The 22,339-nt window shown below is 38.8% G+C and overlaps 2 protein-coding genes across 11 annotated transcripts in view; one reads left to right on the top strand and one right to left on the bottom strand.

Moving 5' to 3' along the window:
- The window catches only part of SLC24A1 (solute carrier family 24 member 1), a 33,060-nt gene extending 21,691 nt beyond the window's left edge, over positions 1 to 11,369 (top strand). Inside the window, exons 6-11 of the mRNA XM_036217911.1 lie at positions 1,743 to 1,829; positions 2,863 to 2,954; positions 6,050 to 7,084; positions 7,817 to 7,906; positions 8,781 to 8,947; positions 9,896 to 11,369. Of these exons, the coding sequence (XP_036073804.1) occupies positions 1,743 to 1,829; positions 2,863 to 2,954; positions 6,050 to 7,084; positions 7,817 to 7,906; positions 8,781 to 8,947; positions 9,896 to 10,145 (1,721 nt within the window). The 3' untranslated portion in view covers positions 10,146 to 11,369. The remainder of the gene's footprint in view (positions 1 to 1,742; positions 1,830 to 2,862; positions 2,955 to 6,049; positions 7,085 to 7,816; positions 7,907 to 8,780; positions 8,948 to 9,895) is intronic.
- A 4,028-nt stretch (positions 11,370 to 15,397) lies between these two features.
- Positions 15,398 to 22,339, bottom strand: part of DENND4A (DENN domain containing 4A) — a 105,355-nt gene continuing 98,413 nt past the window's right edge. For 3 of the 10 annotated variants that reach the window (XM_036217902.1, XM_036217901.1, XM_036217908.1), the window contains 9 exons: positions 21,026 to 21,201; positions 20,783 to 20,929; positions 19,621 to 19,825; positions 19,128 to 19,382; positions 18,053 to 18,170; positions 17,916 to 17,942; positions 17,263 to 17,425; positions 17,036 to 17,100; positions 15,702 to 16,014 (listed from right to left, as the gene is read on the bottom strand). In XM_036217902.1, the coding sequence (XP_036073795.1) occupies positions 15,878 to 16,014; positions 17,036 to 17,100; positions 17,263 to 17,425; positions 17,916 to 17,942; positions 18,053 to 18,170; positions 19,128 to 19,382; positions 19,621 to 19,825; positions 20,783 to 20,929; positions 21,026 to 21,201 (1,293 nt within the window). In that variant the 3' untranslated portion in view covers positions 15,702 to 15,877. Of the gene's footprint in view, positions 16,015 to 17,035; positions 17,101 to 17,262; positions 17,426 to 17,915; positions 17,943 to 18,052; positions 18,171 to 19,127; positions 19,383 to 19,620; positions 19,826 to 20,782; positions 20,930 to 21,025; positions 21,202 to 22,339 lie in introns of all 10 variants that reach the window. The other 7 variants (XM_036217904.1, XM_036217903.1, XM_036217909.1 and 4 more) reach the window with 4 other exon arrangements.

Below are 22,339 nucleotides of genomic sequence, written 5' to 3' on the forward strand. Positions count from 1 at the left end.
ACTTGTCTGGGTGAAGGAGGCAGTGGAGTCCTCTCCTCCTGACGTCTCAGTTCTGATGAGGACATCCTGGGCAGGCCCACCAGAACACTTCAAGGGACCACACATGCCAGAGTGGTGGCTTTGCAAGATGGAGCCTGTTGCCAGAGGCAGCTGCAGTTGAACCAATTTGCAGTTTAGGAGACAGGTCGAGAGGAGGGAATTCCGAACCTGCTTATGTATTCTTCTCATCCTGGACCCAGGCAGAGTTTGATCCACTCAGATTCCCAGATTGCACATGCTCAGTCTATCTGAATAATAGACTAGAGGACCTTCAGGGTCCCTTCTAACAAAACCCTCTAGAATGTGGGGCCTCATCACTGTAGTCTGGGAGGGACAGCTGCTCTCAACTAATGTCAGTTCATCATTGTTGTCAGAGCTAAAACTGATATAATGCTTTCTAAGTGCCAGACACTATTTTAAGCATGTTCACATATACATTTATTTATTTGTTTACAACTCCCTAAGATTTTACAGATGAAGAAGCTGAGGTACAGAGAAGTTAAGGAATCATCCAGCTAGTCCATGGCTAGCAAGTGGCAGATCTAGGATTCAAATCCAGGCTGTCTGGCTCCAAAGTCTGAGCTAACATAATAATATTTAATGGCAGCAATTAACATATTTTTATTTATTTCTTCTCATGGGTTCCTACACCATTACTCTGAGTATATCATAGTGTTACCTTTTTAGAGAGGGAACACTTGAGCTTAGAGAGGGTACATGGGCTTTCCAAGGTCACCCAGTGCTCACAAGGCAGAACCGGCCTGGAATCCAGAATAGATTCCATGTTTCCACTTTGATCCATCACATGTCTTTACCCTTCCAAACTACATGGCTGTGAGGTGGACTGTTATGAACCCCTACACCTTAGTCTCTATGCTTCCCACCTAAAATTATACATGTAAAGCACTTTGCATATTACCTGGAACATAGTCACATTGAAAGAGAGTTGCCCTCCCCACTTTTCCTTGCCTAGAAATCAAGGTAGCACCATTCTGTGCACAGTACTCTGTGGGCCTCCAGCAAAGTATGTGCACAAGGATCTGGAAGGAGGCCTTGCTTGGGTACCAGATATCTCGGGTCAAAAAGGGTGTGACAGGGAGCTTGGTGGGCAGTTATTTCCTCTTTTCCACTGGAGAGGGAGAGTTCATGAACATGGCCACCAGTAGTGCCCCTGGAGTTATAGCAAAGCTTTTAAGAGATTCATAGAAAGTAAGGCTGCAAAGGACCTTACAGATAATCTAGTCCAAGGATGGCAAACACATCTCCCTTCTATTATTTCTCCATTTTCTGCCTGTTGCAGACATCCCCAATCAATCACGGCACTCTCCTACCAAGCTTGGATGAGAATTCTCCTCAATTCAGCATACAAGGAGCCATCACTTGAGTTTACAAAGGGAAAAAAAATCCTATTTGTTGTCCCCAAGATTAACCATGTCATTTTATTAGAAAGAAAGTAGGCCTCCAGAGGGGAAGTGACTTGCTCAAGATCACAGCCAGTAAGTGACAATGCAGGGAATTTAAGACAAAGGTTTGGGAACTGGGCACCATAAACAAGCCTAGTTGGACTAGAATACAGACATCACAACTCCTAGGCCAGCCTCTTCTCACACACTTCAGCTGCTCTGGTTGCCAGCTGGCCAGCCTAACCGAAGGGTGTGGCAGGGATACCATGGTCCCAGTTGTGTTTGCTTTCTCATTTGCAGCCCGCTCCTCCAGGAACAAGGATGAGGAGAGCTTGAATCAAGAGGCCAAAGCCAAGCCTCAGGCCAAAGCAGAGAGCAAATCAGAAGGTGAGAGGATGGCGAGACCAGCAGGTTTTCTCCTGCCACCTTTCTCCCTCCTGTTGGCCAGGGACTGAGTCAGGCCTCTTGGCCTCCCTGAGCCAGTCCGCTGGAGTGACATCTGGTGTGGCCTTGCACTCCAGCCTCCCACTTCCGAAAGGGAGCCCTGTACGTCCCCCCCTCCACACTCTCCTCAGATGTGGTAGGCGAAGTCAGGCCAGGGGCTGTTGAACTCCCACTTCTTTATTGCTAAATCTTGTCCCAAATTTGATTTGATTGGGCTCTATTTCTTCTCCCTCCCACTTTTCACAAGGACAATTTTGCTAGGGATCGGTCTTAGACCAGCAACCCCAGAGAGAGGAAGCCACTAGGGGTCTGGTGACACAGAAGTCCAGCACCTGTGTGGCAGCTGGGACAGAGAGAGTGAGACAGCTACTGCTTCATGGGCTATGTACAGCACACCAAGCCTGCCCGATGTACCAAGCAAACCTTGGAGGGGGGTAGAGCAGCAATCATCGTTTTCATTCTATAGACAAGGGTGGCTCAAAGAGGTCAAAGATTTGCCCAAAGCCATCCAGCCGAGATGTGAGAGAGCCTGTACTTAAATCTAGCTCTCCAGACTTTCCAAGACTTCCTAGTTGTTGCCTTTGAAGTCATCAGGATTCTTTCCATGCAATTGGTAGGGAGAAAGATCAGACCTTGAGGGCTGGGGCTTTGCCCTCTCTCTGCTCCAGCTGCCCAAGCTATTCACAGTATCCTTGGCCACATTGGCCAGGCTGGAAATGTCTGGGAATACAGGGGGAGCAAGGGCGGTCACTTCCCAGCTGTCCTCTTATCTATAGATATCTCTGTAGACAGGGTAACAACAGGTCACATCATGTCATTTTACTTTTGCTATCAGCAAAAAATTCCCCAAACAAACCTTCTGAGACCCTGGAGTGGACAAGTCCAGTAGCTCTGTAGCCATTCACACCAGTCTCTGCCAGCTGCCCTCAAAACCTGGCACTTTTCTGACCTATCCCATGTTTATCATCCTTTAAAGAGGAGGAGCCAGCCAAGCTCCCTGCGGTCACCGTCACACCAGCCCCTGCTCCAGACGTCAAGGGAGATCAGGAGAAGGATCCAGGCTGTCAGGTATGCACCAGCCTCTTCCCAGGTGGAGGAATTTGAGAGGTCCCAGGAAGGACTTGCTGACCAGAAATCCTTCCTTTCTGAAGGTCTGAAACACTATTTGAAGTTAATTCCTCAGGGGTAACATTGCCCTTTCTCTGAAGATCAAAAACTTCATGGGACCAGTTAATTCACTGTAATACTTTAATATGAGTGAAATAATATGTATGAGACTGTGTTGCCAATTGTCACATGCTGCATGCTGTAAAAACATAAGGAATCACTGTTAGGGGACCTGTCAACAACTGGGAGACAGTGAGACCAGTCAGCTCAAAATGTGTGTGTGTGTGTGTGTGTGTGTGTGTGTGTGTGTGTGTGGTGGTGGTGGGGGGTGGTTGCTGGGTAAAACCTTGGAACCTTCTGAGGCATGTTGGCCTTGTCTGCAGGGCTTCCTGAGTCCTGACACTCCCGTCTTTACAGCCTCACAGCCTCTTCTTCCATTATGCTCCAGCCAAACTGGACTTCTTGTCTCCATGCTTTTCTACCTCTAGGCCTTGGCTCACACGGTTTTCTCCCTAAGAATGCATTTTCCCCTTCATCTTCATATATCCTGATCTCTCTCCAAGCTAGTGAAAATGCCTCCTTTGCTATGAGGCTTCCCTGATCCCTCTCCCCCACCCCTCCCCTGCCACCCCCATTTGAATGTCCATGGTACATTGTCCTTCTCTCAGAGTTCTTATCACTGCCTTCCTTGTACTCTATTTATTAGTCTTAGTTCCCCTGCTGAGTGGTGAGGTTCCTGAAGGCAGGATCCAAGCCTGGGTTGTCTCTGTCTCCCCCCACAGAGAGAAACATAGGGCCTGACCCTGGCTGTGCTCAATAAAGGTTGAATGACTGATAGTAAGCATTCAGTTTTTGCAAGTTCCATCCTTGATTTTTTGTTTTGTTTTGTTTTTTGGACACCCAGAAGTACTTAATTATATCTTATCCTTAAGCCAACAATTTTTGGTTCAATGTCTAAGACATCTTCATGGTATCATGAGTGTCCTGAGTAGGCCGATTATAGCTAGCTCAAATAAAAGGGACTAAGAGAATGTAGTGGTATCTCCTGGAATCCCAGGGCAAGAAGTGAAGGTTGGTGTCATGAAGAGCTGGACCTAGGCCTGAGAAAGCATCTGTGACCTTGGTGGCTTCTCATTCCATGTGCTGCTCTGTCTCACATCTCCTCTTGTGTGTGCAGGTTCTAGCACTTGGCTTCTGGCAGCTTGGCTCCATTTGCTCTCTTATTAGCACACATAGCCCTAAACCACTGCCCCAGTCCTCCAGTCCCCAGGAGGATAACCCAGTGACTGGCTCCTAGTTACAGGCTAGAGAGAATTCATTCAAATTAGGTCATGGAACAGGGATCCAGCCTATGTTCCATCAGCTGTGACAGCGAGAGGTTGGGTACTTTAACTCCAACACAGAAGGGAGTATTAAGGGTGACGGTTCTCAGAGAAGAGAGTGCAGGCTGGGGCAGACACTCCCATACCTGTCAATTTAAATGATTTGTTATCTCCTCCAGAAAGACTTCTTTTCTGACAGGGCTGGAGAGGGAGGGTAGGAATTATTTCAAATTAAAATCTTTTCACTTTTCATTCCCAATTTATATCAAAGACCCATAAATATTAACATTTGACTTCATCAGGTGTTCTTAACCCTGGTCGCATATTAGAATTTGGGGAAGCTTTAAAAATTGCTCAGGCCCCACTCTCAACCAATTAAGTCAGAATATCTGTGGTGGATCCTTGAGCATGAATGTTTTTAAAGCCTCCAGGTGATTTTAATATGCAACAGAGTTGAGAATCACTTTGCATCCCTCAGGTGTTGGCTGTGTCATGAAATTTGTTACAGAAGCAGCACTCCATGAGCACACAGCTCATTTGTTCAAGGGATTTGGACCAGCACCTTGTTTTAGGTTAGTGGAGGGCCTAACCTAATTAGCTTATATAGCTTATTAGCTTTGAACTTCAAAATTAAAGGCTTTTAGAGTGTGTAGAGTCAGTCCACAGCTCCCCAAACACTGGTCTGCAGATGGAGTTGTTGAGAGCACTTATGAGCATGTTAAAATAGGTTCCTGGCTTCCATTCTCAGAGATTCTAATTCAGTTGGTCCAGGTAGGGTAAAGAAACTTATATTTCTAATAAACTGCCCAGACTATGAAGTTTGAGAACCAAAGATCTAATTCGGCCCTAGCATTTGCAAAGCAGCGTAGCTTGGCGGTTAAGAGGCCAACAGTTGGGACTATCCATATTCAAATCCCAACTTCATCACTTACAAGCAATGTGGACCAGGGTCAAATTATTTAACTACTCTGTATTCTAGTTCCTCTATCTGTCAGATGGGTTTAATTTTATCTATTTATAGATTAATTGACTCATAAGTGCTAGTTATTATATTATTATTATACCACCACTTAACATGGTGCCTAGCAGATAAATCCCTTAATATATAAATATCATTATCATTGCTTTATACATATAAAGTAATATAACAGTTTAGGTGTTTAGTGGACTCAGAGATATGATGTCACCACCAAAAGATACCATGCTGCATTAGGCAACCTTAATGTATCTAAGACAAGGGACGCGATAATCCTATTAGACTCTGCGCAGTGTTCTGTTTAATTTTAGAGGCCTCCTCATGGGATATAAGCTAATTAGAATGTAATCACCAAGATGGGGAGGAGGCTCCAGGCCATAGCATGAGGGAATCTTTAACAAAGGGAAGAGAGCTGTCTTGTAGGAGAGTGATTAGCTTTGTTCCATGTGTCTCCAAAGAGTAAACCTACAAACAGCAGGTAGCTCCTTGGCCAAAATATGGATTTCAAAACAATCAGAGTTGTCAAGATGACAGAAGCTACTTTAGACAGTGAATTGTCCATCCTTGGAAACAGGGACTGGACAACAATTGAGTAGGAATGTTGTGAAGGGAATTTTGCTAAATAATTTCACTAGTTTTCTCCTCATACTTGTTTTCAGATACGTTCTGAGAAGAACAACAAAAATAATAAGGAGAAACTGAGAAGGAAAACAAACAGAGTTGTTATTACACATTAATCTCTTGGCTTTGGATTGTAGGAAGGAAATGTGGCTGGAGCTGGGGGCACAGGTGAAATAACTGGTGAAGAGGCTAAAGCTCCTGGTGAAGGCGAAAATGGACAGAAAAGAGGAAGTGAAACTCAACTAGAAGGTGAAGGTGAACCCGAAGCAGAAGGAGGAGACAAGGAAGGTGAAGCTGAACCCGACGCAGAAGGAGGAGACGATGAAGGTGAAGCTGAACCTGAAGCAGAAGGAGGAGACGATGAAGGCGAAGGTGAACCCGAAGCAGAAGGAGGAGACGATGAAGGTGAAGCTGAACCCGAAGCAGAAGGAGGAGACGATGAAGGTGAAGGTGAACCCGAAGCAGAAGGAGGAGACGATGAAGGTGAAGGTGAACCCGAAGCAGAAGGAGGAGACGATGAAGGTGAAGGTGAACCCGAAGCAGAAGGAGGAGACGATGAAGGTGAAGCTGAACCCGAAGCAGAAGGAGGAGACAATGAAGGTGAAGCTGAACCCGAAGCAGGAGGAGAAGGAAATGAAGGTGAACTCCAAACAGATGATGGTGAAATGAAAGGTGATGAAGGTGAAACTGAGGAGCAGGAATTCAATACTGAAAATCAAGGTGAAGCCCAAAGTGATGAGGAAGGTACAGATGGTGAAGGCGGCGATGATGGAGGTGACGGTGAAGATGAGGACAGTGAAATCCAAGCAGAAAGAAAAGGAGATGATGAAGGTGAAGGCGAATTACAAACAAAAGATGGTGAAATGAAAGATGGTGATGAAGGTGAAATGGAAGAGCAGGAATTCACTGCTGAAGATCAAGGTGAAGCCCAAAGTGATGAGAAAGGTACAGATGGTGAAGGGGGCGGTGATGGAGGTGACGGTGAGGATGAGGAAGAGGAGGAGGATGAGGAGGATGAGGATGAAGATGAGGAGGAGGAGGAGGAAGAGGAAGAAAATGAGGAGCCTTTGTCTCTGGAGTGGCCTGAGACCAGGCAGAAGCAGGCCATCTACCTCTTCCTCCTGCCCATCGTGTTCCCGCTGTGGCTGACGGTGCCCGATGTCCGGAGGCTGGTGAGTGCCCAGCTATACCCCAGGCTATCTGTCCCCAGGGAGGCTGTGGGGTCTCTAGGCACTCTCGCCAAAGAGGAGGTAGAGGACAGGGTCAACCAGTGTGGCAGGGCTCAACTGCAGAGAAGTGCTGGGATGGAATTTGCAGTTTCAGAGGGGACCATGCACCTAGGGGCACATGCCGACGGGCTTGGGAGGCTCTAGAATTTGCTGATTTCTACTACTATAAGCAATGTGAGCTAGTCCTTCCTTGACTAGTATCTCAGTATCTTGGTTTTATTATGAGAGCGATGCCACTATACCACCTCCACATTTCACAGGGATATTGTCAAAACTCAGAGTAATAAGTGCTATTTCTGCCCAGCACTCTTATTTATAGGGAAGGATCTGACTAACATACTCAACCAGAAGGCTGGAGAGGGGCAGGGCAGGCAGAGGTTGCAGGAACCAAACCAATTACCTAGATTGGTCTGGTTCTAGGGCAAGCGAATAGCTCTCTTCAGTTTGGTGACTGCTGAATACCCCACTGGCTGGACTCCCCTATTCACCACCAACCTCATCCTTTCCCAGCCATCTCAAGGTCCTCATTAGAAACAAAGATTTCAGCTCAAACATCTCCAGATCCTCTCCCTCATTCCTCTGGCAGGTCTAATCACTGATTCTGGGCCCCTCTCTGAAGGGCCAAAGGCCTTTAGCCTCTGCAACTCATTTCTTTCTTTTCGAATTTTCAAACAGGAGTCTAGGAAGTTTTTTGTTATCACCTTCCTGGGATCCATCATATGGATAGCCATGTTCTCATACCTCATGGTGTGGTGGGCTCACCAGGTAAGTGAACAGTAGGAACTAAAACTCTGCATCAGCAAGTCCCAAGTACACTTTTTTCCTTCAAGGTAGGGAATGGTGAGGATCAGGCGAATTTGTAGTTTCTAGATCATTTACAAAGGCAGACTTTTTATTCCAGTGAATGTAGTATTTTTCACGTGTGGCTTTTCTTACATTCACCTGTAGCATGATGCAGAAGGCCTTTCACAGCGTGCTTCCAGCTGACCATTTCTTATTAGCCTTATTTCCTGCTTTCTCTGTCATCCATCTCCCACTCCTCTCCACCTGGCGAACCACACACACTCATGAGAGCAAGCTCGGTTTTGCCTCCTCTCTGTCCCTTATCAGTCTTCCTCCGAGTGTCTATGGCTTTTCTGTTCTACCTGGAATATTGCACTTAGCACAGAGCTGTAATCATTGTTTATAAGCTTTTCTCCTTCACTAGGCCAACAGTAGGGTCAGTGTTGTATTGCTCATATGACTATTTCCAGCCTTTTAATTCCTGGCACATAGCAGGTGTCTGTGGTTCTAGAAATGGAAATCTGACATGAAAAGATCTTGGAGGGGTAGTTCTTTTAGAAGCAGAGGTGCCATAGTTGGAATAACAGTGAGAGGTAGTATCATTGATGGACTTGTAGTCTGTTAGACAAGCACCATTGCTCCCTGAAACCTTGAGCAGGGGCCCTGTTCTCTCTATGGCCCCTCTCCCCAGCTGTCAGTTCTGCTGTCACCCTACCTCATTCAGGCCAAGGGAGTGTGCTGGGCTCCATGGGCAGTGTTGGGTTTGCACAAAGTAGTATATGGTTGGTGCATTGAAGAGCCTCTGATTTTCCACCTGCTCTTGCCATGGTTTCTTATTACTGTTACTGTTTACCAGGTTGGTGAAACAATAGGGATTTCTGAAGAGATTATGGGCTTGACCATCCTAGCAGCAGGCACATCAATTCCGGACCTCATCACCAGTGTGATTGTTGCTCGGAAAGGCCTGGGAGACATGGCCGTGTCAAGCTCTGTGGGCAGTAACATATTCGATATCACTGTGGGGTGAGTGGCAAAATTGTTTTCTAAGGCATATTAAGTAAGACTGGAAAACCTTGCCTTGGCTCTGTTTTCTGGTTTTGTTTCATTCGTTATACATGGAATAAAAGAGCCTTTATTTATATTATTAATTTCTACAAGGCAACAAAAGTATCCTCCCTTCATTCATCACAGCCAGAAGGTATAACAGAACAAAAATGCTGCCTGAAATGTAACTAATTTATAGATGAATTGAAAAATGAAATCCATTAACTTCCATTGCCAAATACAGTCAAATGCTCCGCACACTGACCTCCAAGGTGGAGGTGGGGTTGGAAGGAACAATGACTCAATCTCACTTCCTGATGTTTCTGCTCCTTTGCCTTTGGGTTCCTGCCAGCTGGAAAAGCATTTTGTATAAACAAGCAAATGCTGTGTCCTCCTGTACCTGGCCTCTTACCCCTCCTCCCAGCCTTGTCAGAGCAGAGCATCTGAGATAGTTTCATTTCCCAGTCATGTCCTGGACTAGGGTGGCAGCTTTGGTTTTGTTAATTTGGATTTATGTATATGTATGGGTTGCGTAGGTAAAAGAGCATAGAACCTTGGCCATTAAAGAAGGTAAAGAAATGTTATGCTGAGGTAGGCCTTATAAAAATTTAGAGATTATAGTCACACATCAACTGATCTGGGTTAATCACACGGAAGTCATGAAGTATAAACTATGAAGAAAAAACACTCAGATCCAGAAAACTTCAGTTTTAAACTAGACTCTCTTTGTTATGAGTCCAAGGGAAGTAATTTAATTTCCTTGAACCTTAGTATCCTCATCTGTGAAATGGCGCTAATACTTTCTGCCCTATTTCACAGATTTTTTTTGTTTGTGGAAAAGTGCTTTGTAAATTGTAAAATACTGTTTAAGTATATGGGATGATTAGAAACATGAAGAATATTCACGTTGTTTCTTCAATCTTGCAGTCTGCCTGTTCCTTGGTTCCTGTTCTCTCTTATCAATGGACTACAGCCTGTTCCAGTCAGCAGCAATGGCTTGTTTTGTGCAATCGTTTTGCTTTTTCTCATGCTCCTGTTTGTGATCTCTTCAATTGCATCATGCAAATGGAGAATGAACAAGATCCTGGGCTTCACAATGTTCCTCCTTTACTTTGTCTTCCTAATAATCAGTGTGATGTTAGAAGATCGAATCATATCCTGTCCTGTATCTGTCTGAGTCACTGTTGTTCAAAATTGACATGGATCAGAAAACCATGCCAGAAGTTACCGTACCTCTTATTACAGTAATGAAAGATGAACATGATCCAGGAGAGTGAACTGAGAGGCTGAGAGCTGGATGCAAATGTGATACAGGAGTGAAATTTATTGTTGGAAACACATACGAGCTCATTGTGGATTAAGATTCTCACCTCTGAAGGTGTGGAGTTCCTATCCCTTGACTGATGCAGGTCACCTATCACATGGAGACGAGTAGAAGGACTCCTAGATTCAGAGGTTTTCTGCATGAATATAATTGGGGGTGAGGGTTGAGACAGGCACAGTAGCAATTACACAAGCTCCCATGCTCACAGTTCCCTGCTCATTCAAGGGCTGCCGATCCACAGGATGCAGATGTGGTCTGTATCTGACCCTCCTGGCCCCTGCCCCAAGCACATACTCCAATTTGCTGTCTTCTCTTTTTCTGTTCTAGAAGGTTTGTAATCATTACCGGTTCAGCTATTGGTGAATTTAAGGAACTAAGGGTATAGGAAAAAATGAAGTATAACCGGAATCCATTATCATTAGTAAAATGTGTACTAATATTTTACACCTTAAGAGGATAATAGCTCTTGTTGCATTTCTGAAAAATGAAATTAAAATAAGTAGCCCAAGAAATAAAAATTGTAATTTGCCCTTGAATTTGGAAGGCATAGATATTAGGGAAGGAAAACTAGGGGCTATTTAAAAATATGTACTTATTAGAAAATCCAAGTTAGTATTGTCTCCATCAAATGGTCACCTTGAGTGAAATGACATTTTAATTCAGCTGTACTGCCTCTCCCCCTGCAGCATATTCTCACCCAACAGTGACAGCTGCTCCTGTTGAGAAGGGAAGTAATTTTAAAGAGAGACCAAAGTCAGTAGAGCCAAATCAGATTTATAAAGTAAGAGATCCAGTGGGGCAATACTATTTTTGTATGTTAACCTAGACAGGATTATAAAGCAAAAAGATTGATTTCTTATGCGGCTTACATGTGGATGTTAAAGCAATTACAAAGGAGAAATTCCAAAAATGCTTATTAGCATGATGGCAACATGATGAGAAAAATGTATTACTACTTCCAAAGTAGCTAGTGTAAAGGACACTTGTGTTTTAAAAAATTGTGTGATTATTTAAACATTTCATATGGAATTTGAAGTGCTGTATATTAAATACCACTGCTTGCTGCTTTTACTAGCATCAAGGGACACATCAGAAATGAAACAGTTCCATGTCCCTAGTTTCAGAGCAAAGGGAGCTAAAGGTAACTATTATAATAGTAGATATGGCTTCATTTACGAACATGAGAGGGTATTCACCAAAGACCAGAAGATAGCAGGACAGATGTGATATGAAAAAATTAAACATTTTGGCATTGAAGGGCTGTGTTCAAAGTACTTTAGTCCATAATCCACCTCTTGAGATGGGTTGGTTAATTTAATGGCCTCACTGCCCCAGGATTCACATTCTTTGGAAATAATTTTTATTAAATTTCAATAAATTGTGAGTCCCAATTGTATTTTATTTTATAAACATAGATGAGCTCATCTCTATCTTTAGGTCATTTGGTTAGAATGCTCAAAAGAAGATTGATTAAGAATATGGAATCACATTGAAATTCTATATTCTTAAATTAGATATCCTCTTTCCTGACGCTGCTGCACTGCCCAGACTCTATCTGCCATGACTTAAGAACAGGAGGAGAGAGTAATACCTGTGGAAGAGAGATCCCAATGTCAACACTCTGGGTGCCAATCTGGTATCTGCAGCCAATTCCAGCTAACCTTGGGGAAGTCACATCCTCACTGACAGCCTGGGATCTGACACTCCCCCAGAATGACTGAGTGGGGAATGACTGATGGTGAAACGTTCCGTAATGATAAAGCACTGAAGAGCCACTTCACAATTAAAATGAACTAATGATCCAACAACTTTTCCTAATCAGTTTGCTGAATTTCTGGCATTTCTCTTTGCCTAGAAAGGAAGTTCTGATCACTTTACAGAAAAGGTCAAGTACAGAAAATGAAAGCTGGGTCTTGATGGAAAAGTAGGGATTCAAGAGGAAGGAGAATAAAGAGATTTCAAGGAGATAGGAAACTTACATAACTTCTGAAAGTTAATTTGGTATGCTTGAAAATTAAAATTTGTCATACATTTACAAATCTATATTAAACATTTATTAAAATGTTTTAGAAGTAAAGTACTATCTTAAAATGTCAATATAATGGTGAGATGGTCCTCTCATTTGATAGGCAAAATGATCTGTATAGTTATATAGGACAAATTCTAGGTCATCCATTCAGCCTAGAAATTCTGAACTGTCCCATATGGGTCTCTGAATTGGAAGACAGTGGCTTCACAGATGATGACTTCTTCATCACCCATGAGTTTGCATTTTCTTGATGGCCCTGGTAGTAAGTTTGGGCCAAATTTCTAAAAATGTGAAACTCTTCCTAATTTAATGGGTTAAGATTCTATATAGTACCAGAAAAAAGGCTGCATTCCAAACTTATGAAAATTGGTATATGTTTAAATGATTACTATATATTGTGAACATTAAATTGCACTCCCATCAATAGTTCTGAAAATGTTTTTATCAAATTATTGGTTTGGCCTTTTATAACACTGTCTATATCATAATTATCATTTATTTAAAGACTGAGTACCAAAGGCAGACAGAATTGGAATTTACTATTTAGGGCACAGCCTGGTAGATACATATGAAAGACTGGTTGACCTTATGTGTCAAAGAATATCCTTGGTTCTGACCCCTTTTTTGTGGGAAGATGCCATTGCAAATGGGACTGGTTTCTATGAAAGGTCCAAAGAGATGGCTCATGATCAAGCTGTCAGTCTTTGAGGGGTCACTAGAGCCGGCAGGACACCCTGGCCTAAAGATGCCCACATAACCAAAGGGACTGTTTCTGCTCTTCAGGCTCTTCACTGTGATGAGCAGGTAAAACCTGCTAGTTGCACTGAAGTATCATAGTAATTACCAGCATAAAGTAAAACGTATTTATCACTTAAATGCTGAACCAACATTTTCATGGGCCATTTCTCTACACACAAAAATGGGAAGGCATGTAAGAAAACCGGAAAATAAAATAAGCTGGTGGTTTTAGGGTTTTAAAACAAAGACAAACAAACAAAAAACCCCCAAACAATCAGGGAAAAAAGACAAAACTCCACTTATGAACAGGCTGCATAATTTTCTATCTGACAATAGGATGAAAAAGTTGAATATAAAAAAATTACATTAAATACAAATATGTGACATTCAAAACACAATGAAAGGAAGTAGTATAAAAGTTATATCAGGACACAGCATGATTTATTTTCAACTATTCAACATATTAACAAAACTAAGAGTAAGAAAATAAGAGGCAGATAATGTAGCAAAGGGTATTTCTCTCCAACATTGCTGGCCATGATTCTCCAAAATGTATGGTCAACAGAAAATTGAAGAAAACTTCGTACAGAGTTATTTTAAAGGGTGATCTATAATTTTCTTTTGAGCCGGGTTTACCACTTTCTACCTCATGTTTTAGGTTTTTTTTTTTTAAAGACTAAATTTGTGCAAATAATATCCTCTAGGGATTTAAAAGTAGCGGAAACAAAACCCAACCAAAAGCAGAAACAAAACTGTGGGAGTGGGGGGTGGGGTTGGAGGAGACACAAATTATATTCACTTTTCCAAATGACCATAAAGAATGGGCTTTGAACCATAAAGAATGGGCTTTATCTCATTTTTTTTGAAATCAACAAACCGTAATTCTTACATATTGTGTTAAAGGAAACGTAAACAACAGCAAAACCTGTTCTTATAAGGGGGAAAGACCAAAGAACAACAACAAACAGAAAAGAACCCCAAAATCCTGGGGATGTTTGTGGCCAATGTCAAAAGCCTCACTCAACTGTTTCTCTCACTTGAGTATTTTCATGAAAACATGAAACTCAGAGTGTGAAGCTTGGATTTGAATACTAAAGAAAGGCAAAATTGTAGTGGTATTTACAAAGGTGAGGAATATATATAGCGCCAGATTTTTCAAGCAAGCAATTTCAGCTCCAAACTAAATGAACTAAAATTTTACAGTTTTAAACTCTCCCCATTATTTCCCAGAGTAGAAAGCTGTGAAATATTTCAGCTTGGTATATTTTAGGTAGTATGACTCAAAGGTGGTTTTCCTGCAGCTTAACTGATTCTAACGATCAGGATTTCATATCTCTAATCCAAGTGTCCTGGACTCTAGTAACTTTACACACCAAATTGTGTACTATCCATTTTTAACTTCTTTGAAATTGTCTAGATAATTCCTTCCTTAATGACAATGTGTGCAAATGCAAACACACACACACATACACACACACACACACAGTGAAAATCTATAAATAATTCTAATAGCCAAAGGATACTTTTGGTCAGAAATTACCTGAAGAAAGTGATATCAGAAAGGATGAGACTAAAAATATTTTTTAGAGTCTATTTTACAGTCTACCCATGGTGCTTAAACGTTTAGTTTATTGTCTGATTTCTGGATATTTCTGGATTTTAGATTCTATAAACCTCAGATTCTGAAGGCTTATTGAAACAGCCAAGTTCCTCAATATGGGAAATTCTATCTGGTTGTACTTTTAGCGAGTTATTACTCCAACTTTTGAAAAAAAAAATTGAATATATATATGTGTGTGTGTGTGTGTGTGTGTGTGTATATATATATATATATATATATATATTCGGTAACAGAATATTCCAGTAAGTCATGTTCCAGATAAATATAGTACGATATGCATCATACCTAACATTTCAAATATTAAAGGTAAAATTTGGAATTGTCTGACATATTTTCCAACATAAATGTACATTATGTACAATATTAAAATATACGTTGATATTTGGTTTTGTAAGCTACTTTCCCCATATGCCTATTAGCAATAGGGAAATTTTGGAATAATGGTACATTGAACCTGATTTTGCAGAAGTAGACTCAGAACCTCTCTGGCTCTCCTTCCACAGGCTCAGTGAGTCAGTCTGGGCAGTGCACACTGAAGTCAGGCTTAGGAGTCCTAACATGCAATCCTAGGACGACAATGACACTAGCACTGACATTTTAAAATCATTCTCCCAAGTAATAAAATATATATATATAGATAGCTATAGAGATCTGCAGCTGTACTAATTACTTCAAATAGCAGACAAGGAAAATAAGCAGTTAATTGCTTGCTTCATAAGTTTAAGTTCATTTTAAGTTTGCTATATTAAGTTTAAAAATTAAAAAAATATCAACTTACTATAAACAATTTAAAATATGTATAATACAACTTCATGGTTTGAACAGTCTATGAAAACAAGAGATACTCCGATTTTACATTTCTTTAAGTTCCATACATGATATTTCAATCTGTCACCTCCAAGAGAAACCATAATTGGTTTTCCATTTTATGGGAACTAATTTTGTTTCGGGATTTTCTCATCATGAAAATAATTGATTGTTAGAGGGGAAGGGAAAAAAAAAAAGGAAATGGGAAACAAAGTGGCTCTCTCTCACTTGTAATCATTTTCTTCTTAAAACATTCTGTACATAAGCTATATGAACATTCTGAGTCATTTACAAATGCATTTTTAAAAATTGAAGAAAAAAGTTTAGAGTCTAAAAGTGTTATTTTATACACTGACTATACAATACATGTTAGAAGTATATACACACATCTTAAAGATAAGGTTCTCCAAAGGTTTTTCGACATTCTATCACCCCTGTACTTGGTGGTCTATCACAGTTGTGTGTACTCTTGACTTGATTAGGTGTGAGACGATCATATGCCATCTTGTATTCTTTATCAAATACATCTGCAAAAATTCATAAAGAAATGAAAGCATAAAGAAATTTATATTTGATGTTAACAACAATCAAGTTTTGTGATACTACAGAATGGCAAAATTAAAGGCCAAGAAGGAATTTCTGGCTTATTTCCAACAACTAAAGGATCACAGAATTTCAGAGCTGGAATGGAGACTTTAGAGTCCATAGCATTTTAGAGCTGGATTACACAGACCAGTGAAATTTAAAGCTTTAAGATACCAACTTTTTAAAATGATTTTTTCCTCAAATTTTAAAATTGTGGGGAAATACATATAAGATTTACCACCCTAACCATTTTTAACTCTAAAGTTCAGTGGTTATTATATACATTCTTAATGTTGTGCAACCATTACAACCATCCATCTCTATAACTCTTTTCATCTTATAAACTGAAACTCTATAACCATTGAACAATAATTCCCTATTCTCCCCTCCTCCAGCTCCTGGCAACTATTATTCTACTTTTGTCTCTATGATTTTGACTACTTAAGTACCTCATAAGTGGAACCATACAGCATTTGTCTTTTTGTGACTGGCTTATTTCACTTAACATAATGTCCTCGAAGTTTTATTTCATGTCATAGCATACGTCAGAATTCCCTTCCTTTTTAAGCTGAATAATAGTCCATTGTATGTATATACCACATTTTGTTTATTTACTCATACTTCGATGGACACCTTCACATTTCAGCTATTATGAATAATGCTGCTATGAACATGGATGTACAAATATCTCTTAGAGACTCTGCTTTCAATTCTTTGAGGTATAATATCCAGAAGTGGAACTGCTGGGTCACATGGAAATTCTATTGTTAGTTTTATTATTTATCATTATTAATACTAATATTACCAAGACATCAAAGTATCTCTTACGTTATATAAAAAATAATCAATTCTTCTAGTATAGTAATATAATTTAATATTAAAATAATAGACTACTGATATAGACACTTTGAAAAATATACCATGACATATAAATATTACATGTTATATATTATGCTGAATTACCTATATCAATGTTTTCTCTTCCCAGTGCCACAAGTGAGAGAAATAGTATTTCTCTATATAAACTCCTAGGGGAGGAAAGGAATGGAGAAGACATTACTATGCATATAGTCTATATATTCTCTATAAAAACATTTATGCTAATATAAGCATGAGATAATTCTAAAAAATTACTAAGCGAACAATATAAATATGTTTAGAGGAACAATATATTAAGATGTATGACTTACCTCTGTCTTTTAAAATGAGGACATTTATTCAGTGTCTCTAAAATCTGACTCATTGGTCCATAAACATCATTCATTTTAATGCTTTTTACCATGTTTTTCAATAGTTCCTGGTTAAATGAACTGTCACCTTTTTGTAATAAATGGACCATTGGATACTTTTGGGCTGTAAAAAACCAAAAGAACAGATGAAGGAAAATGTTCTTTATAGAAAGAATAATGTAATTAAGCAGCAAATGATAACTATCACAGAAGTTACAGAGCACTAAAAATAAATTAAGGGCAACAGATAAAGGAATAAAAAATCTAAAAATGAAGAAAGAATAAAAGGAAAAAAATAAGACAAATTATGATAAAAATAGGCCTAAGGCTTTTTGTGGCCTCAAAGACAAAAATTAAAAACACTGTTTTCCTTAATACAGCCCCTGGAGGAAGTTCTACATCAGCAGCCTGGGATGGAAACAAATCAAAAAATGTGTAAAAAGAAGAAACTGAGACAAGCAATGTGCTAAAAGCAGAACTCTATAAAGCATAACCCCTCCACCACATATATACAGCATTACTCAAACAAAACAAAACAAAACAAAACAAAACAAAACAAAACACCCTTGAGCTCCACAGAAGATAGCACTAGAAACATCAAACTTAACACTCACTCTCAAACAAAAGAGTACGATTTTGACCTGTAAGACAAAAAGTAGTATGGTAAAATAAAAGTCAGTTATACATTAGGTTATTTAAAGTAGAGATTACTTTCATATGAACAGAGTCAGAATTCTATGATAGCACTTACTATGGGCATTCCAGAGGATGTACAGGGGCTGTCCCGGATCTTGATGTAATTTCATATTGTCCCATAACATTTGTATTAAAACATATTTACTATCTTCAGACATACAGTGGCGAGGAATCTGTGTTGAAGAACAAACATTCATCAATGATCCTTACAGAATCATGTTTTATAAATATTTTAGAAAGATCCTTATATTTTTTAGAATGTATGTATGCAAGGGAAAAAAGAGAACAAAATGGTTTGTATGCATTTTATATTGACTAAAGGATGATCAGCTGCATTGAGAATCTAATGATCTCTAAAGTAAAGTTATTTTCGCTCTAAAGTAGCACATTTTACAAAATACTGAGATCAGTGAGAAAGGGTAGCATGAAGGGCCAATCTCAACCAGATTAAATGAATCCAAAAAAAGATGAATCTAGAAGCTCCATTCTACATCAGTCCAAAACCCTAGCTCAGATAACTCTAAGTTAGCCTTTGGTCACTTATTCATCATCTACTGAAAATCCAAAGCATGTACACAATCATAGATATGAAGTACAAGAAAGAAGACAATGTTCCTGAACTTAAAGACTTCACAATTTAATGGTGGTGATAGCATATAAGTAAAAAAGTAAAAACAACATATCAAAAACACAAGTGAACATATAACAAACTAATGACCTAAATATTAAGTAAAAATTCAGAGTAAAGGAATGAAGAGAATGGTACCATATTACTGCAATATGAATTGGACATCTTAAAGAAGTATTAGGTTTGTTTTTGAAGAGAGTATAAAATATGAATGGGGCCAACTCACAAACTTCTCATAAGAGTCATTTACTGTTTATTCTTGAGGCTATCAGAAAAATGAAGCCCATTTTGAGTAAATTTTATAAGAAGGCTAAAAAACATGACTGTCTTACCCCTAGACTATAAGAAGAAATATTTGTAAACACAACTAAAACAATTTAATTGATCAAATGATTCAGACGGTTATTAAAAATAGCATAAAAATTAATTTTGTCATTAGGATTACGCAAACATTACGATGGTGACAGTAGCATTATCTTTTAGATAATTTTTACTCTCATACCTTTGAATACTTGTTACAATGCTCAGAAGAAAGAATCAATCCAGGTAAGTTACTGGGTAAGTCAAGACGTCTAAAATACCACACCAGGTTCCAAAAAACAATTGGATGATGGTCCACAAACTCTGCCACTGTTATTGCATGATCACCTTCATTTTCCAATAAGCTTTCAAGTTCCTTCCATACCACTAAAGGACTAAGATATGGAACAGTAATAGGATCTGGACTTGGAAGGTGCCATTCTAATCCTAAAGAATCCTGTTGAATAAATAAAAACCATAAATGGCAAATACAAGATTGATGAGACTAAGTCATTTAAAAAATTCCTATCAATGATTTCCATATAAATAGAAATGTAGTATAACTGTATCATGGGACAAGAGACTCTTTTTGACAATAATAATATCGAAGCTAATAAGGCTGTTTAAGACAAAGGGAACAAAATCACATGTAAACATCAAAATGTCTGAATTTTTAAAGATACCAAAATACATACTGTAGTTCCTTGTAAAGTAGTTGGCAGGCTGCCTGTAGGAATGAGCTTCTGCCCTCCAGTGTCTTCTTTATCCAAGGGACCATAAGTACTGACACTCCTGACCATTGGAAATATTGGACATTTTGACATAGCTGTTTTTGATCTATCGGCAGGGATCTGAATACTTCGGGCACATGTATTTTCCAGCAGTTTAGATTTGCTTGGCCATTGAAAAAAGAAAAAAGCATACCATTATCTAGATTTACTTTATTTCATCTAGAAAGACCCTGTTCTTTTCCTTAGCATCAGATCTGGACATAGCAAAGTAAATGAAAAGAATTCAGGTGTCAGCTGGGAAACAGTATATATTTTTAAGTAGTCTACTTATGTTAAATTTACTTCTTATCCACTGAACTTTAAATATTCAAGACTCATTCAATTATTCAAAACATTCAGTGGACAATTTTTATACAGCAGGAACCACAGTAGACCTAGAAGATACAAAGCAGAGAAACAGGCAGGCATCTATTTCTTCGAGTAGTGGGAAGGGAGATTCTCACCTAATGTGAAAGAGTGCACGACACAGATTTGCAGTTTTGCTGCCTAAGCATTTAGGGTTAAACAGGTCACATTAGCCTCTCAGTAATATGCAGGTATTTTGTTTTGCACATGCAGTTACCAATATGGCTTCATCTGCCCAGCTACCTATGGTGTATTTGGCACTTCTCCAAAATGAAGTTGATTTCTGCTTTTGTTTTAAGCATAGATTTACTTATATAGGTCTTAATTTAATTTTATAGTTCCTTTATCAGCTCCAATTGTTTTCTCAGATTATTAAATATTCCTAGACAATTAAATATTTCAAAATAGTAGTACTGACTTAATTCCTGAAGAGAGAGAGATATGAGAAAGGTGTTCATTATAAATGTCAAGTGTTCTATAGAGTTTTTACTTTTAAAATACTAGGAAACAGTATCATAAAAGAATTACACAGCTTAAAATCTGGGGATTCATAAAGTATAAACTATAACTGTCTAAACATTTAGGTTATTAGAGAATTTTAATACTGTTTTAATTAGAACAATTTAAGATTATGAATCATAGAAATTTAAACCTTAAAATTGTCATCTAATTTTTGTCATTTATCAGAAACTGCTAAAATATAGTTCCACATAATAATTACCTATTTAAATCAAAATTCCCTTGAACAGAGATAACAGATGTATCAAGACCAGAGGCTGATGTTGAGATGCAAGACTGCCTTGTCTGACTTGAAAAGGAGGATGGAAAATGCATATTTTCTGTTGATGGGCTTGACTTCAAAAAGTATCTGTAATGTGAATCAAAGGAGATTTCTGAGAAAAAGAGATATTCTAGGAAACATAATCCCTAAACATGAAGGGGGAAAAAAAGCATGAATCATTACCTTCCAGGTCGTCTTAAATCTCTTATTTCGATATTCAGGAAAGGCAAGAAAAGATTGCCACAAAATGGGCATGTAGTATTGAGATTTGAATCATCTGCTGTCCAGCCAGCCATGATTTCCTCATCATGGACAAGGCAGTCACAAGTTTTACACCGAGAGCAACTTGAGATGAGAACCTGTGGAAGAAATGACAATGTATAAGTAGGTTAGTGCATATTATGACCTAAATCCATTTTGATTCAAAAATGTATTAAAAAACTAAAACTTGGAAGGATTCAGAAGTTATAAATGAAAAATAGATTACCTTCAGTTTACTATATAATATACTCATCTTTATTTCAGCTAAATCTATTCCAAAAGTTTTATCTGCCTGAAAAGGAAACTTTCACTTAAATGAGCATCTTTACCATTATAATTACTATAAACCTGCCATGGTTTTATTAATGGAAAAGTAAACCCAAGCATTAATTTGTTAATACCCAAAATAGGTATTTGTAATTATATATTACAGACTTGTGCTACTCAAAGTGTGATCACCAGACAAGTGCTGGTCCAGAAATTCTTACTGGTTTGTGATAAAGAAACTGAGAAAAAGACTTAGAAACCTTTAAAGTAATTAGTCATTGCTGCAATATCTAAGTGCATGATCAATTTATTTTACAAGAGTATCAGCCACAACAGCTCTGGAATTAAAAATAACAAAAAATCCTTGGTCTGTCACTACAGTTTAAGAACTGTTGCTGTAGATAAATATAAATGTTGTCATTACATTAACAAAATATTAAAATTCCTGAAGTTATCAGAAACTTTGTAAACTGCAACATCAGTATTTATCATTTATTTTCCAGCCTCATGCAAATTTATTTTCCAAATTTAGGCAAAGTAGCTTGAAATAGCAATAACAATTGTGGGTACAAATGCATTTGGAAGCAATTTTTACACAAAAATTAGGAAAAAATTTAAAAGTGTAAAGGTATAACTTTTTCATTGTAAGGCAATGAGATATGGCAGCATATCCAGCAAATATCTACATCAAATTGATACAAAGAATGAGAAACATATGGTAAAAGCTGACACAAATGCCAAAACTGCTCCCTGTACTTTCATCAAAAAAGGTGTGCTTGAATAAAAAAGATTGGTTGTTGAAAATGAAAAAGCATTTTTATGTTGAGAAATCTCAAAGGAAGTGTGGAACTTTTCTAAACAAAGTAGTATGACTTCACTAATCTGAAATACTCGATATTTTAAGTTTATTCAGGTGTAATATACATTCTGAAATTTTGAGATGGTATGTATTTAACTTTGTATTACTCT

This window comes from Rousettus aegyptiacus, unplaced genomic scaffold (assembly GCF_014176215.1).
Source record: "Rousettus aegyptiacus isolate mRouAeg1 unplaced genomic scaffold, mRouAeg1.p scaffold_m13_p_3, whole genome shotgun sequence".
NCBI lineage: Eukaryota > Metazoa > Chordata > Mammalia > Chiroptera > Pteropodidae > Rousettus > Rousettus aegyptiacus.